A 16,298-nucleotide genomic window follows, 5' to 3' on the forward strand; every position below is an offset into this window, starting at 1 on the left:
CCACCAAGTGAGAGGTAGTGACCTCAGGCTGACACGTCTTTGTGGAAGCTTAAGGTTGAGTCCCCTTGGTTCCAAGCAGTGACCTGCGTGGACCAGAGGAACCGCTACCAAGGCCCGCACTTTCCATCCCCAGACAGGCTCAGGCTGTGCTTTCACATGGTCTTTTTGAAAACAGATTTGATCCCTTAATCACCCTTGGCTTAATCTTGTACCTAATGCAAATTCTTACTCCCGTCTTTTGTGAAATAAGTCAGTGGCCTCCACGTGTCTGTGAGCTAAAACTCTGGTCTTTTAGACAGTCTGGCCTCAGAGGCTAGAAATAACTAAGAATTACTTGAGAGCTTCCTCTGCTCCAAGCAATGCATCAAAAGCACCTCAGGGATGATCTCGCATCACCCTTGCAACAGCCCCAAGAGGTAGCTCTGGTTATTAGCCCATTTTATGGATTAGACTCTGAGGCTTTGCAATATTGTGATTGATAAGAAATATATATAGTTAGGTCCTTCAGAGGATCAAAGTATATTTCTCAGATATATTTGGTCTTCATCCACAGCTCCCAAAACCCTGAAATTTCCTGAACAATAAGAGCAATGGGAGCATCTTTTGTTACAATATTTGGTTTCTTCTCCTTAATTCCTGAAACAAAACGAAACAAAAACAAAGCAAAACAAAAGAACCCCAAAACTGCTTTGGAGCCAGGAAGGTGAAATGGGTGTCCTGTTACCCATAACAAGCCCTTTCCACCATAGCTGGGTTTATGTTAATGAGGTGACTTCTGTAAAGCATCTAAGTAAGGATGGGGGCTGGTTGCCAGGGCAACCAAACAGGAATAGAGGGTTGGAATTTTCAGTCCCACTCCCTGATTTCCAGGGAAGGGAGAGAGGCTGGAGGTTGATTCAATCCCCAGTGGCCAATGAGTTAATCAATCATGCCTATGTAATGAAGCCTCCATAAAAACCAAAAAAGGAGGGATTTTGGAGAACTACGTTGGTGAACCAGACACTTCCACGTGCCACTGAGCCAGGCTCCAAGCTTCCCAAGAACAGAAGCTCCTTGTTGGGGCCCTCACCCCATGTATCTCTTCATCTGGCTGTTGATTCGTATCCTTTGATATCCTTTGTAAGAAATTGACAATCTAGTGAGTAAATGGGTTTTCCCGAGTTCTGTGAGCTCTTCTAGAAAATTAATCAAACCCAAGGAGGGGGTCATGGGGACTTCTGATTTAGAGCCAGTCGGTCAGAAGCGCAGGTAACAATCTTGTCTTACGACTGGCATCTGAGGTGAAGGGCAGTCTTGTGGGACTGAACCCTTTGCCTGTGGAATCTGATTCTATCTCCTGGTAGATAGTGTCAAAATTGAGTTTGTTGGTGTGGGAGGCCTCCACACACACACACACACACACACACACGCACACACGTTGGAATTGGGTTCAGGAATCCTTTCAGGCTCAAAGGGGTTAAATGACGCACCCCAAATCACAAAACTAGTCCACGGCAGTGCTGGAACAGGATGTGAACCTATGTCTGTCTAGACTCCTACTGCCTACGCATGCTTACATTATTGAGCGCAGCATCTGGCAGAGAACCACGCGTTATGTAATGTTTACTATTACTTTTGTACAACAGAGATAAAATGATGGTGATAACTCCCAGCATTTTGATGGGCACTTGAAATACATTACCTTACAGCAGCCCTCTAGGGGGCCCACCCAATGCCCTTTAATTGGCCACACTTCCCCCAGCAGCTGTGAGTGCCGGCAGCTCACGGCTCTCAGCTGTTTCCTCCTTCAGAGCCCTGGGCTGCCTAGAAATGACTGCCTTCCCTGTGGAGATGACCCCCAGCCAATGACTGACAGATACAGGGTGCAAAAGCCTAGTCCCTTGTCTCAAGGCCAGACAACTCTGGCGCCATTAGTGCTATAGAGCTCCCTGCGGGATCAGGCTGAGGTTAGAACTCAGCTGCACCACATCTTTCTTGGCTTTTTCCTCTGTCCTCTCGGGCTTCCCTCATTCCTCTTCTCCCGAGAACACTCCTACCAAGAACCCCCATCTCAGGCCTTGCTTCTATAGAACCTCGGACAAGCTCTGTGAGTCCACAACTACCATCTGTATTTTTGCAGCGTGAGCTCGTGGAGGTACTGTCCCCACGGAAGGCACTCCGAGTTGCTTCTGGAGGTGTGATGTGACTCTGGACTCCCTGCCCAGGGAGGCGAGGTTTCTCCTGTTTGAAACTACTGCTTCCCAAGGATAAGAGGAGTATTTCCACCTTTACGGGCTCTTCACCCTCTGGGTTCACTCTTTCTTACTTTCATCCTTTCCCTGGCTTCTGTTTCATCCTTGTCCCCCATCATCCACCAGGAACCATGGCTCTCCGACCCACGCAGGCAAGCTGGGGGCCGAGGTAGCCATGGATTTGGGCTGCTTAGCATGATTTTCCTCGTGCCCCTTCCGCTGATAACACACCTTGCGCCCCACCACCTGGCCCGACTTCAGCCACATGTGGGCACACGACGCAGCTGGGTGCAGAGACTGGTTCAGAAGTGAGCACGTGACCAAGCCAGGCCAATCAGAGCCTTTACTGGGACTGTTCTGTAGAAACCAAGGAAAAAGACAGCCTCCTGCCTCTGAGATGCTGGAAGGATTTGAACCTGGGGCTGTGAGTGGCCATCCTCCCTGCTATGTGGAAAAAGCCCTTCTGAGGTCATGGACACTAAGCCAGCACCCAGGGAGCAGCATCACTAAGAGGTGGCGAGAGAGAAAACAGTGGTCCTGACAACATGCATGCAGTCCTGGATCTGTCACGCCGAGGCATCCTGTCCTTCCCGCTTATACAACCCAGGGTAGGCCTTTCATCGAGTTCTGTCTGTTGCGCTTGAAAATGTTCTGGTCAGCACTGAGCACAGCTAGATGTCACTTACAGTAGGAAGGATCCCAGGGGACAGGCTAGATTCTCCAAGGGCGTATCAGCAGCTCTGTCATCAGAAGGTGAGAATTAGCACCAGAAATCACTTCTCCTGACTCTGGGTCCTGTTCCCTTTATTCCCTGGAAAAGCTGGAATTACCAGCCCTTGCACCTGCGTAGTGAATGACCAGGATGCAAATCAGCTGGGAAGGAGCTCAGAAGATGTAACTAGGTCTAGAGGATCCCATTCAGCTAGAAGTCCCTCCTCAGAGACATCTCCCCCAGGTCTTTTTATTTATGGTGACTCTTGGTTGAGGTGCGCAGGCTTCTCATTGCAGTAGCTTCTCTTGTTGAGGAGCACATGCTCTGGGCGTGCGGGCTTCAGTAGTTGTGGCACTCGGGCTCAGTAGTTGTGGCTCGCGGGCTCTAGAGCACAGGCTCAGTAGTGGTGGCGCACGGGCTTAGCTCTTCCGCCCCATGTGGGATCTTCCCAGACCAGGGCTCGAACCCGTGTCCCCTGCATTGGCAGGCGGATTCTTACGCTGCGCCACCAGGGAAGCCCGCCCCCAGGTCTTTTCAGCGGGTGAAGATCTGGAGCTGAAGTTGGGAAAAGAAGTTGTTAAAAGGCAAGTCCCAGAGACATTTTTGGCCTTTGCTTAACTCCCGCAAAGCAGGGTGTCCTCATGGGACTCTCTGTCCTACTGTGGTTTTCCTTACTATGTTTACTCCTCCAGGGAAGATTTAGGAATCTACTCAGGGTGGGGCTGGGAGTTCTGATCACAGTTCGTGCAGATGTGAGCCACTCCAGTGCTGGTTCTGGGGAATGAGGGGAAGTGCACACTGGCTTCCCTCTTCCTCTACTTCCTCTACTTCACCTGACTGCATCTCATGTGTCCACACCCCTCCCTGCATTAAAGTCTCTTCTCAGGAGGGGATCGAATATCCCTTAACTATGGCTTCGTGTGAAATGAGATACTGCATACTCTTCTCTGGGAGATTTTGGAAGCTAGATATATATTTGGGTAATAAAAAAATACTATTTCGGGCTTCCCTGGTGGCATAGTGGTTAAGAATCTGCCTGCTAATTCAGGGGACACGGGTTTGAGCCCTGATCCGGGAAGATCCCACATGCTGTGGAGCACCTAAGCCCGTGCACCACAACTACTGAGCCCATGAGCCACAACTACTGAGCCTGCGCACCACAACTACTGAAGCCTGTGCGCCTAGAGCCTGTGCTCCGCAACAAGAGAAGCCACCACAATGAGAAGCCTGTGAACCGCAACGAAGAGTAGCCCCCGCTTGCCGCAACTAGAGAAAAGCCCGCGCACAGCAACGAAGACCCAATGCAGCCAAAAATAAATAAGTAAAATAAATAAATTTAAACCACAGTAATCTATAAAAACAAAACAAAACACTGTTTCCCATTAAAAGACTCAGGGAGTGATGGGTGTAGGAGGCATTTTTTGGTGAGAATGGAAAAAAAAAGCATCCCTCCAGAACCTTCTGTTTTCACACGTAAGGATATCGCTGACTAAAGGCGCGTGGGGTCCTACCCATTTCCTGGAAGTACAAGTGCATGATCACAGGTTCTTTTTGGAGATTGTCTCCTTGTTGATGTTGCTTATTCTAATGGACTACTTTTGCCTACTGCCTTGGTTTGAGTTGCTCCAGTTGCAGACCCTACTGTGAGAATTTGCGTGCAAGTAATTCATTTGGGAAGTAATCTTGAGAAATGCTGATAGTGGGGTATGAAAGTGAGAAAGAGAAGGGATAGAAATAAATATGTGGTGTGTTAGCAAGTCAGTTACTTCTAAGGGTAACTGGGACTCAGTCCCTCTGGACAACCCTGAATGAATGAATGAATGAATGAATGAACATATGCATGAGTGACAGTAATTGCCTCTTTGAGTGGTTTCAGGTAAATCAAGGAAAGGGGCTGAGTCCCAGAACTGGATCAGCACAGAATGGGAGAAGACAAGGAACCAAGAGAAGAGAATGGCTGTAGGAGTTCAAATGCACGTAGGATTAGGAATTCAGTGGCGGCAGGAACTCAGAGAGTGTGGGGAGAGATGACCTTGAGAAGATACGATGGAGGAACTAGCCCATCAGAAGTTAAACAGAGCACGTTTAACCTCTCACAGAACCTGGGATGGGGGCTGGATTCAATTTTACATAATCTTGAATGACAGTCCTCAGCAGACACCCAGATGGGAGCTACACAGGAGCAGCCGTGTATCTACCATCCATCCTGGCTTCTTCCTCATGGTGTCAACTTAAGCAGATCTATTTACCCCATGCTGTAGCCTGGATAATGGCCCCAGAGATATCCATCTCCTAATCTCTGGAACCTGCGAATGTTACCTCACGTGGTGAAAGGCATTTTGCTGATGTGATTAAATGAAGGATCTTGAGCTAAGGGAGATTATCCTGGAGTATTCAGCGGGCTCGAAGTGATCACACAGGTCCTTATAAGAGGGAGGCAGGAGGATCAGAATCAGAGAGAAGAAGGTGATGTGACCAGGGAAGCAGAGACTGGGGTGAAGCGGGGGGCAGCCAAGGAGTGCTGGCATCTTGTAGAGGCTGGAAGAGGCAAGGAATGCATTAATCCCTGGAGCCTCCAGAAGGAACCAGGCCTGCTGACATGTTGGTTTTAGCTCCTCAGACTCATTTCAGGCTTCTGACTCCCAGAAATACACAAGAATACATTTGTATTGTTTTAGGAAACCAAGTTTGTGATAATTTGTTACGGTAACAATAGGAAACTAATGTAATGCTTGTCTCAAGTTCCTCATCTGTAAGGTGGAGCCTCCTGTGAACTTAGATGACCTCCGTGGCCCCATCTAACTCTCTTTCTCATTCCACAGTCATTATCCTGGCTTTCTTTGGGGCTAGACAGAATAAGCATCTATGTCTTTTTCTTCCTTTTTTTTTTTTTGCGGTACGCGGGCCTCTCACTGTTGTGGCCTCTCTCGTTGCGGAGCACAGGCTCCGGACGCGCAGGCTCAGCGGCCATGGCTCACGGGCCCAGCCGCTCCGCGGCATGTGGGATCTTCCCGGACCAGGGCACGAACCCGCGTCCCCTGCATGGGCAGGCGGACTCTCAACCACTGCGCCACCAGGGAAGCCCTTGATTTTTTTGTTGTTGTTGTTTGTTTGTTTGTTTGTTTGTTTGTAGTGCATTCTTTTTTAAGCCCTACTCCTCCCTGTGTTTGACAGCCCATTGAGCCGAGATGACTCGTTAGTCCTCAGTGTCCCCTGGCAACCTCTGCCTGGGTTCAGTAAAAACTGCTTTAGCCGCAATGTCATCTATCCCTCACAATATAGATGGTTCTTCTGGATAGACTTTTTATAAATATTTTATTGCAAAATAAAACACAGACATTGCAGACCACACAAATCAAATGTATGGCTTAACGAATTATTATAAAACAAGTGCTCCCCAGGTCAAAAACCAGAACTTCCCCAGTCACCCCAGAAGCCTCTTTTAACATGTCCCATCTCCTTCCCATTCCCATCCCAACTCCCTTCTTCCCCTAGGTAAGCATTATATGGAGAGAATTGTGGATCTTGTCATTTCTGCCAAGTTTTGGCCAATTTGATCACAGAATCTTCATACCCATCATTGCCCTGTTCTGGGATGCTCGCCCCCTGTAACTGCAGATCACTGTTAGCACTCACCCCCAGGAAGCTGTTCCAGATTGCCCTTTCCTCTGTGTTGAATGCCCACTGTGTGTGTTGAGCACTGAGGGGTCCCAGAGAGTAGTGTACCCTATCCTGCTCCCTCTCTGTGTTGCATGACTAATTACTTACATTTTGCTTATTTGATTTTTCCCCTTTGTCAGTTTTGTCCCCATATTTCTCCCCGTCCTGACTATGTTGTAGATTCTTTCGAAGTAGAAACCAAACCTGCTGCTCGTGCATTCCAGACCTTTGCCACTCAGAGGGTGGGCCGAATACCAGCACTGGCATCACCTGGGAGCTGGTTAGAAATGCGGAAAATTGCGCCCCACACCAGGCCTACTGAATTGAAATCTGCATCTTATAAGATCCCCAGGTGGTTCTTGTGCACATTCCAAGTTGAGGAGAACTGTCCCGGAGCAGTGGTTTCTCAAGCTTGGCTGCACGTTGGAATCACGTGGGGGGGGGGGGGTCTTCCAAAAACACTCAGGGAGGGATTCTCTGGTGGCGCAGTGGTTGAGAGTCCGCCTGTCGATGCAGGGGACACGGGTTCGTGCCCCGGTCCGGGAAGATCCCACGTGCCGCGGAGCGGCTGGGCCCGTGAGCCATGGCCACTGAGCCTGCGCGTCCGGAGCCTGTTGCTCCGCAATGGGAGAGGCCACAACAGTGAGAGGCCCGCGTACGGCAAAAAAAAAAAAAAAAAGTGAATGTCATAATAAAGTGAATCCCACAATTTTTTTTGGTTCCCAGTGCATATAAAAGTTATGCTTACACCATACTGTAGTCTAAGGTGCAATAGCATTATGTCTAAAAAGCAATGTACATATCTCAAAAGATACTTTATTGCTAAAAAGTTCTAGCTGTCATCTGAGCCTTCAGTGTGTCATAATCTTTTTGCTGGTGGAGCATCTTGCCTTGATGCTGATGGCTGCTGACTGATCAGGGTGATGGTTGCTGAAGGTTGGGGTGGTTGTAGCAGTTTCTTAAAATAAGACAACAATGAGGTTTACTGCACGGATTGACTCTTCCTTTCACAAATGATTTCTCTGTAGCATGAAATGCCATTGGATAGCATTTTACCCACAGTAGAACTTCTTTCAAAATTGGAGTCAGTCCTCTCAAACCCTGCTGCTGCTTTATCAACTAAGTTGATGTCATATTCAAAACTTTTGTTGTCAACAATCTTCATATCTTCACCAGGAGTAGATTCCATTCCACTTCTTTGCTCATCCAAAAGAAGCGGATCTTCATCTGTTAAAGTTTTATCATGAGGTTGCAGCAATTCTGTCACATCTTTGGTCTCCACTTCTAGTTCTCTTGCTGTTTCTACTACATCTGCAGTTGCTTCTGCCACTGAAGTCTTGAACCCCTCCAAGCCATCCTTGAGGGTTGGAATTGACTTCTTCCAAGCTCCTATTAATGTTGATATTTTGACCTCTTCTCATAAATCACAAATGTTATTAATGACATCTAGAATGGTGAATCCTTTCCAGAAGGTTTTCAATGGACTTTGCCCATATCCATCAGAGGAATCACTGTCTATGGCAGCTATAACCTTACGAAATGTATTTCTGAAATAATAAGGCTTGAAATTTGAAATTACCCACTGATCCATGGGTTACAGAATGGACGTTGTGTTAGCAGGCATGAAAACAACATGAATTGCATTGTACATCTCCATCAGGGCTCTTGGGTGACCAGGTGTATTGTCAATGAGCAGTAATATCTTGAGAGGAATCTTTTATTCTGAGTAGTAGATCTCAACAGTAGGCTTAAAATATTCAGTAAACCATGTTGTAAACAGATGTACTGTCATCCAGGCTTTGTTGTTCCATTTATAGAGCACAGACAGAGTAGATTTAGCATAATTGTTAAGGGCCCTAGGATTCTAAGAATGGTGAATGAGCATTGGCTTCAGTTTAAAGTCACCAGCTGCATTGGCCCCTAACAAGAGTCAGCCTGTTTTTGAAGCTTTGAGGCCAGGCATTGACTTCTCCTCTATAGCTATGGAAGTCCTAGATGGTATCTTCTTCCAATAGGAGGCTGTTTCATCTACACTGAACATCTGTTATTCAGTGTAGCCACCTTCATTACTTATTTTAGCTAGTCTTCTGGATAACTGGTTGCAGCTTCAGCACTTGCTGCTTCACCTTGTACTTTTATATTACGGAGATGGTTTCTTTTCTTGAACATCATGAACCATCCTTTGCTGGCTTCAGACTTTTCTTATTCAGCTTCCTCATCTCTCTCAGCCTTCACTGCACTGAAGAGAGTTAGGGCCTTGTTCTGGATGGGGCTTTGGCTTAAGGGAATGTTGTGTTTGGTTTGATTTTCTATCCAGACCACTAAAACTTTTTCATATCAGCAGTAAGGCTGTTTTGCTTTCTTTATCATTCATGTGTTCACTGGAGCAACACTGTTAAGTTCCTTCAAGAACTTTTCCTTTTCATTCGCGACAAGGCTAACTATTTAGGGCAAGAGGCCTATCTCCGCTTTTGACACGCCTTCCTCACTAAGCTTAGTCACTTCTAGTTTTTGCCTTAAAGTGAGAGAGGTGTGAATCTTCCTTTTACCTGAACACTTAGATGCCAATGTAGGGTTATTATTTTTTTTCCAGTGTAGAGTTATTAACTGGCCTAACGGCTGGTGGTGGAGCAGTCAGTACACACACAATATTTATCGATTAAGTTCACCATCTTATGGGCACGGTTTGTGGAGCTCCAAAACAATTACAATAGTAACATCAAAGATCACTGACCACAGATCATAACAAATATAATAATTTTAAAAGTTTGAAATATCGTGAGAATTACCAAAATGTGAGATGCATAGTAAGCAAATGCTTTTGGAAAAAATGATGTCAATAGACTTGCTGGATGTGGGGTTGCCTCAAACCTTCAATTTGTTAAAAAATGCAATCTGCAAAGTATAGTAAAGCAAAGCACAATAAAAGAAAGCATGCCTGTACCGAACATGTAAAAGGGAATAAATAGCAAAAAAAAGACACCACTCAATTTGTGGTCTTTCAATAGTCAGGTTACATGTTCATGTGCTCTTACCCAAACGTGACTTTCTAAAGTGTCCTGGTGGAAGCCCCCTGATTTAAGAATTTGAGATTTCACAAAATTCACAAAAGTTCCTAAATCCTTAAATATACTAACAAGTTCCAGTAAAAGCCAGTGGAATAGGCTTAAAATTTTGACTCAGTTTAATTCTATGTCATATTCTTTCTAACCATTATTCATGAACATTGTACTCCTGATGACCATATTAAAGTTTCCAAGTAACTTTAAAGTATTATTAAAGACCCCATGTACTTTGTCTTTCCATAGTTTCTCTTCTGCAATGGGCAAAATTTAAGGTTAGGATGTCTACCTCTACTCAAGTCTTCCCATCTCCCCCACTTAATTTTACTCTTTTTAAAAGTAGACTTTATTTTTTCAGACAGTTTTAGATTGCAGAAAAACTGAGAAGATAGTATAGAAAGTTGCAATATACCCTGCACCCAGTTTCCCCTATTATTGACATCTTATGTTAGTATGGTACATTGCTTCAATTAATGAGTTATAATTGATACATTATTATTACTGAGGCCCCAATTGTTCAGATGTTTTAAATTTTAACCTAATGTTCTTTTTCTGTTCCAGCATCCCATCCAGGATATTTTACATTTAATTGTCATGTCTCCCTAGGCTCCTCTTGGCTGTGACAGTTAAGGCTCCCTTTTCATAATAATTATTATATTACTGTAAGTTATTTGGTACTATTCACTATTGTGATCATGAAATAGAATGCATAGTTAGTCCCTACACACATAGTTTAAACATTAATATAATGACCTAACTACTGATATAATGAAGGAGTAAAACAATAAATATTTAATATGTAGTTGCTTTTATAAATGCTCAGATCTGCATCAGAAATCATAAAAGTCAGATACTTGTACCCATTTATAATTCAAGAGCAATAAGACAAGACTCTGGAATATTACTGACACTTTATTTTTGACATTTTGAAGTGAGAGCTAAATAAAAAATACTCATATACACATTTGGAATTACTGGGCCTGTGACAGTTATACATTTGACAGGTGCTGATGTATTGATTGCCATGAGTGGAACTGGTGTCACTGTCTTGATTTTCCAAAACAGTGAACAAAGTACAACCTTGCCTAGAGTTATGCAGTAGTTGCATTTACAGAAAATCCAGTGTGTACTCAAATGGTGCAAAAAAATATTTTGTCTATATGGAAAACAGAGTTAAAGTTCTAATGTAATTAGAAGCACATTTTAACCGCCCCAGATGTCCAGTCTGACAACCCCTGTGCTGCAAAATCCTGCCCTGGAGGCACTTCCTGCGTCCTCCTCCATCTCGCGTTAAACGCCACTGCCCCCTCCTCATCATTGCGAGAACCAATCAAAGCACATGCAAATTTCCAAAACGCCCCCTAGGGGGCGGTACTGCTGTGGGCTGAGGTGCTAGACGGCTTAACAGGGGACTTGCCTTGATTTCTTCCTTTGTAAAATGAGGATAGCAGTAGTTAAGGGATGGAGACAGTGCACGTAAAAAACACTTAGCAAGGTGCCCACACACTACGTCCTCCAGAATGTAATATAACATCTCCCAGTCAATCAGCAGAGATTGGGGGAACACTGCGTTCCCCCCAGATAGATGCAGATGAGTGAAGATGGGAATCAGGCAAGCACCACATTCCCTGCCTCCAACATGAAATAAGGAGTGAATTATTAAACACTTACAGCTCACAAAAAGGAGAGCCCGGGGAGAGCTGGAGTCAGAGAAATCTTTCTAGAGGAGAGATTGGCTTACTGAGCCAGGGCAGCTGGGTACTTGAAGGAAAATATATTTATCCCATGAATAATAAATAACTCCTAGACCCTTACGTCTCAGAGCGTGGTCTTCAGGCTAGCGGCATCAGCAGCGCCTCGATGTTTGTTAGAAATCTTAGCTTTTACCCTAGACCCACAGGGTTAGAATCTGCATTTTAACAAGAATCCCAGGTGTTCAACTGCACATTCACTGTTGCGATGTGCTGGCCTAGAGAACCAACTGAGGAACCAGAGGAAGGAACAATAATACTTTATCCTTTGAGAGAACACAGACCTTGGGTGCTTGTGTGAGAGGAATAGAGAGAGTGAGAGAAAAGTTCAGATTGTGGAGGGTACTAAGGTAGTGAGAATCTCAAAGATTCCTAGAGGAATCAATCTATATCAGAATGTGTGTTATTCAAATGAAGATTCTCTGCCAGATCCCAGATTTACTGAATCAGAATCTCAAAGAACAAGGAATCAGCATTTAAATAAATTTAAAAAAATCTTCCCCAGATGATTTAAGAATGGGGAGGGACTAACACACCATTGTAAAGCAATTATACTCCAATAAAAACATTAAAAAAAAAGAATGGGAAGGGGGCTTTAGAAAATACCCACATTATCACCTGTGATATTAGAATCTCTAGCAGCAGGTGAGTCCTGGGTATTTTTGTTTGTATACTCCCCAGGTGATTCTTATGTTTGAGAGCCATTGACTGATTAAATGCGAAAACCTGGAGGAAAACAGTCTGGGTGGGAGAGAGTAACAGAGGTGTGTGTGTTGGGGTGTCTACAAGTACCCGAAGTCTGTCTACCTCAGAAGACAGAAGCAAGACCAGTGGGTAAAAATTTTTGTTGTTTTTTTGTCCAAAGAATCATAGCGTTTTTCTTTGCTTTTTTTCCCCTTCCTTTCCTCCCTCCCTTCCTAGCAAGAAGGGGCCTTTGAAACGCCCTAGTCCCAACTCTTTCCGTTTGTAGTTAGATGAGTGGTCCGAAAGGTAACGTGAGCTGGCCAAGGTCAACTCAGATATTCTCATTCCAACCCTACAACAGCAACAAAATAAAATGAGACCCTCTTCCCAGTGCTAGTGCTGTTTCCACTGCACGACAAAGGCATTTAAATCCCGCTCCGATTTCCATCGCAGGCAAAGCGAGAATGAGAAAGGAAACTGGTTACTCTTCAGAAAACAGGGTGCCGTTCCCCACAGTAGGCAGGCTTTAAACGAGGAATTGGCATTTTAGAGAACTCATTAAATCTGAAGACTGATTATACATAGGAAGGTGAAATCTAGGTTCGTGAATTTGAATGTTGCTATTACATTCAAGCTGAATCTGACAAATGGCTGATCCCCCCTCGGCACCTCTCCGAGCTACACCGCCGGGCGTGGGTCCCGGAGTAGACGAATTCGCCGCCTCGCTGCGGAGATGAGCCCGACGGCGCAAAGGGACGACCTCCGCGCGCTCAGAGGTGGGGACAGTTGGCCGCGCCAAGAAAGCCAGGGGAGGGCTTCTTGTAGGAGGGAGGCTTCCATCGGAGGCCTGAAGTACGGGCAAGACTCGGCTACTCAGAGAGGAAGGAGAGAGCCGGCTGGGACCAAGGCCCAGGGGCAGTCGCAAGGAGGGCGGGGTGGGGTCCAAACATCTTCTAGAACGCCCTGTGGTCCTAAGATACCCGGCCCCCTTAAGTTGGTGCTGGAGGGCAATCAAAGCTCCTAGAAGAAGGCCCGACACGGATGGGCTTGGGGGCAGGTGAACCTCGTTTTCCCGGGATGGGCGGTGAGGATGGCAGCCCAGGCAGGAGACCCTCCATAGTCTCTGAAGCCTGTGCGACTCCAGAGGAGAAAGATGCCAAATTAGGGCGCTGATGGCTTTTCTACCCAAGCGCGGCCGCAGGCTTCTAGGACGGTAAAGGAGTGGGGTCCGGGGTCGGGGGCGGTCTCCTCTGGTCACCATCCCGCGGCACGAGTGGGGCAGGTCTCCTGTCACACCCTCACCAGGCCCTGCCCCGGCCGCCTGCTAGTCACGGCTCTCCCAGTCGTCCTCCCACACCGCCGAGCCTCCGGGTATCAGGCCTGGCCGCATCCCTCCCTTCCCACCGGCCTCGGAGCGCCGGCTCCGGCGCCCGTGCCTCGGGGCGGGTCCCTGCCGCACGCACCTGCCCCCGGGGGCGGAGCGCGGCGCCGACGACTGGGCTCCAGGCTCTGCCACCCGCCACGCGAGCCGCGCCGCGCCCGCACCCCCCGCCCCCTGCCACCGCCGCACCTCCATTCCGCGGCGCCCGCCCTCCCTCTCCGTGCGGTCGGTGCGTCCCTCCGCCTGTTCCCAGCCGCTGCGCCTCGCACTTCTGACTCGAGTACCCGCCGCGCTCGTCGTCGCCGCCCCGCGCCATGGAGCCGGCCGCGGGCAGCGAGCGCCGCAGCCCCCCGGGCCCTGCCGTCCCGCCACCGCCCCGGGTCCACGCGCCCTTGGCCGCCGCCCCCGGCCCGGGCCCGCTGAGCTCCCCCGCGCACGAGCCGCCGCAGCCCGAGGAGGAGCGGCAGCTGCGGATCAGCGAGAGCGGCCAGTTCAGCGACGGGCTGGAGGATCGAGGTGAGCGCGCGCCGCACCGGGTCCCTTCCCCCGGCCCGGCCCCTTCCTCCCGCCGGGCGGGCGCGTTGAGGAGCCGCTGCTCCAGGCCCGCCTCTCCCCGCTGGCGGGTGGGGCCGGACGCGGGGCTTGGCTCCTTGGCGCGCGCGGGGGCGCGGAGCCGGGACTTCCCGCGAAGGCGCGGAGAGCAGAGGGCGGCAGCCCCACCTCCCTCGGCCGGCGCCGCCCGGGCCGCGGAGCCTTCGCCGGAGCCCGCGAACCGTGCTGCCTCCTGGGCGACCCCGCCGGGGCCCGCGTCCTCCTCTCGGCCAGCCCTGGTCCCTCCGGCGCCCACTGGAAAAGTTTGCGGGAGGCGTGTGCGTGTGTCTGTGTGTGTGTGTCTGTATGTGTGTGTGTGTCTGTGTGTGTGATTTTTTTTTTTTTCCTTTTCTTTCGGAGCCGAGCGCTCCCGGGGACTGCGGGTCCTGCTCAGTTGGGAGGGTCCTGAGCTCTGTGCATCCTCCTTCCCCAGCCCCCTGCGGCCCCCGCCGGCTCCCCGGGAGAACTTCCCTCTGCGGATTTAGCCTCGAGGAGTCCCTCGGCGACCGCCCCGGCGAACGGGAGTCGGGTGACTCCCGACTCTCATTTACAGGGGACCCAGTTTACCGTGGGTCACTGCCCCGCTGTCTGCCGGTGGGGGGAGAGGCCTGGGACACTTGGATTTGGGCCACAAATCCTGGATGGATGCCACTGGAACGTGATGGTTCCCGGAGCGCCCATCCCTAGCCCCTTCAGAATCCTTCCCAAGACACTGGCCTGGAAGCCCGCAAACGTCCCTTTCTGGGGAGGCCAAACCCGACCCTCTGACGGACAGCTGATGCCCCCTTTGAGTTGCCTGTAAGAAATGGGAGAGTACCCTGTTCATTCCCGTGTCTCTCTACATTCCTCTTTTTCTCCCTCTCTCGTTTCCTTTTGCCTCAGAGAGAGCCCTCTTCGTAGCCACGTCTATACCTTCTCTGCTTCTTGCTGAATCGAAATCCAAATCGGCCCCCTCAGAAAGACTCGGTGGCTTTCCTAAACCCGGTTAGTGGCCGAAACGGGATTCTGACAGCCGGCCCTTAACGGGGAGCCGGCTCGTCGCCACTTCCACCCCCTGTTCTTGGAAGCCTTATTTTGTTGGCTGCGGCGGATTTGTATATTTCAGTCTTCGCAGGTTTCTGTCCTATTCTTAGTATCTCCTGTACATTTTTATTCCGGTTTAGTGTTCGGATGCACGATCTCTTTCGTCTTAGAAATTTTAAATTGTAGCATGTGAAGCATGCAAACGGCAATTCCCAGAGAATCGGCAGGGATGCCCGGGTGAGAACTGGAGCCCCTCCAGGTGCAACGAGTTCCGCCCCTATGTTGCAGTTTCTCCTCCTGTTCTCACCTAACTCGACAATCATTTTCGAGCTGATGATGGGTGACATCACAAGCACCCAGTAAAACCTGTTATTTTTAGTGTAGGTCGTGTTAATTACCTTTCCCACTATAACTAGTGTTGTAGGATTTTAAAATTTTTGCATTGAAGAAACACCGAGCTCTGGGCTGGGCTTATTTTTGTAGCATTGCAGGTCATCTGTAAAAGCTGGCCTATTTCTCCCCACCTCACAAAATGATAGGAGGGAAAAAAGTGCTAGGGCCAGTTAATATTTAGTGTCATTTTGTAGCTCATGCTCAAGTGTAAGAAGCTCTTCTGAATTTATTCTTAAGGTCATTTTTCACTGGTCAACTGAATTTCATTTTCCATTATGTTATAGCATGAAAGCATTCACTGTTCATCAACTGTCACTGTGTGAAAGCGCTGCATGTCACACACTGCCTCTCTGTTAAGATGAACCCTGTCCCCCAAAGAACCCAGCGCCATGTGGCGTTGAAAGCTGAAAGTCAGTGTGACATTCTTCTGTTTGACCCATTCCTGGCAGCAAAGAGTTAATGCTGAATGAGTCATTTTTATTAAATAAATCAGAAGCTTACCTAGGGAGGTTTCTTATAATATTTTGTGTTTGTGTTATTTTTTATTAACGGGGCTGCATCTTTCCAATATCGATGTTTTGTATCCCTTGGGAACTGTTCCATTGCTGCTACCTTTTTCCTAATGGTGAGAGGATTTGGGGAGGAGGAAGCCTCAGCAGTTGCTTGATGTGTATCTTTACATCACGTCTGGCTTGCTTTCTTCGAGGCCTAAATACCTACCAATGGGTATGTGTGTTTCTGGTGGGTGGGCACCTGGATTTGTACCTATACTTGGCCTTCTCTCTTGCCCTAAATTCCTTCTGAGCTATC

The 16,298-nt window shown here is 48.2% G+C and overlaps 1 protein-coding gene and 1 pseudogene across 1 annotated transcript in view; one reads left to right on the forward strand and one right to left on the reverse strand.

Annotated features, from left to right (window-relative positions):
* Nucleotides 1-7,435: 7,435 nt before the first annotated feature.
* LOC138842746 (tigger transposable element-derived protein 1-like) lies at nucleotides 7,436-13,361 on the reverse strand (annotated as a pseudogene).
* Nucleotides 13,362-13,646: 285 nt separating this feature from the next.
* TMEM163 (transmembrane protein 163) overlaps nucleotides 13,647-16,298 on the forward strand; it is a 252,979-nt gene continuing 250,327 nt past the window's right edge. Inside the window, exon 1 of the mRNA XM_030850102.2 lies at nucleotides 13,647-13,997. Within this exon, the coding sequence (XP_030705962.1) occupies nucleotides 13,796-13,997 (202 nt within the window). The 5' untranslated portion in view covers nucleotides 13,647-13,795. The remainder of the gene's footprint in view (nucleotides 13,998-16,298) is intronic.

This window comes from Globicephala melas, chromosome 7 (genome assembly GCF_963455315.2).
Source record: "Globicephala melas chromosome 7, mGloMel1.2, whole genome shotgun sequence".
Lineage (NCBI taxonomy): Eukaryota > Metazoa > Chordata > Mammalia > Artiodactyla > Delphinidae > Globicephala > Globicephala melas.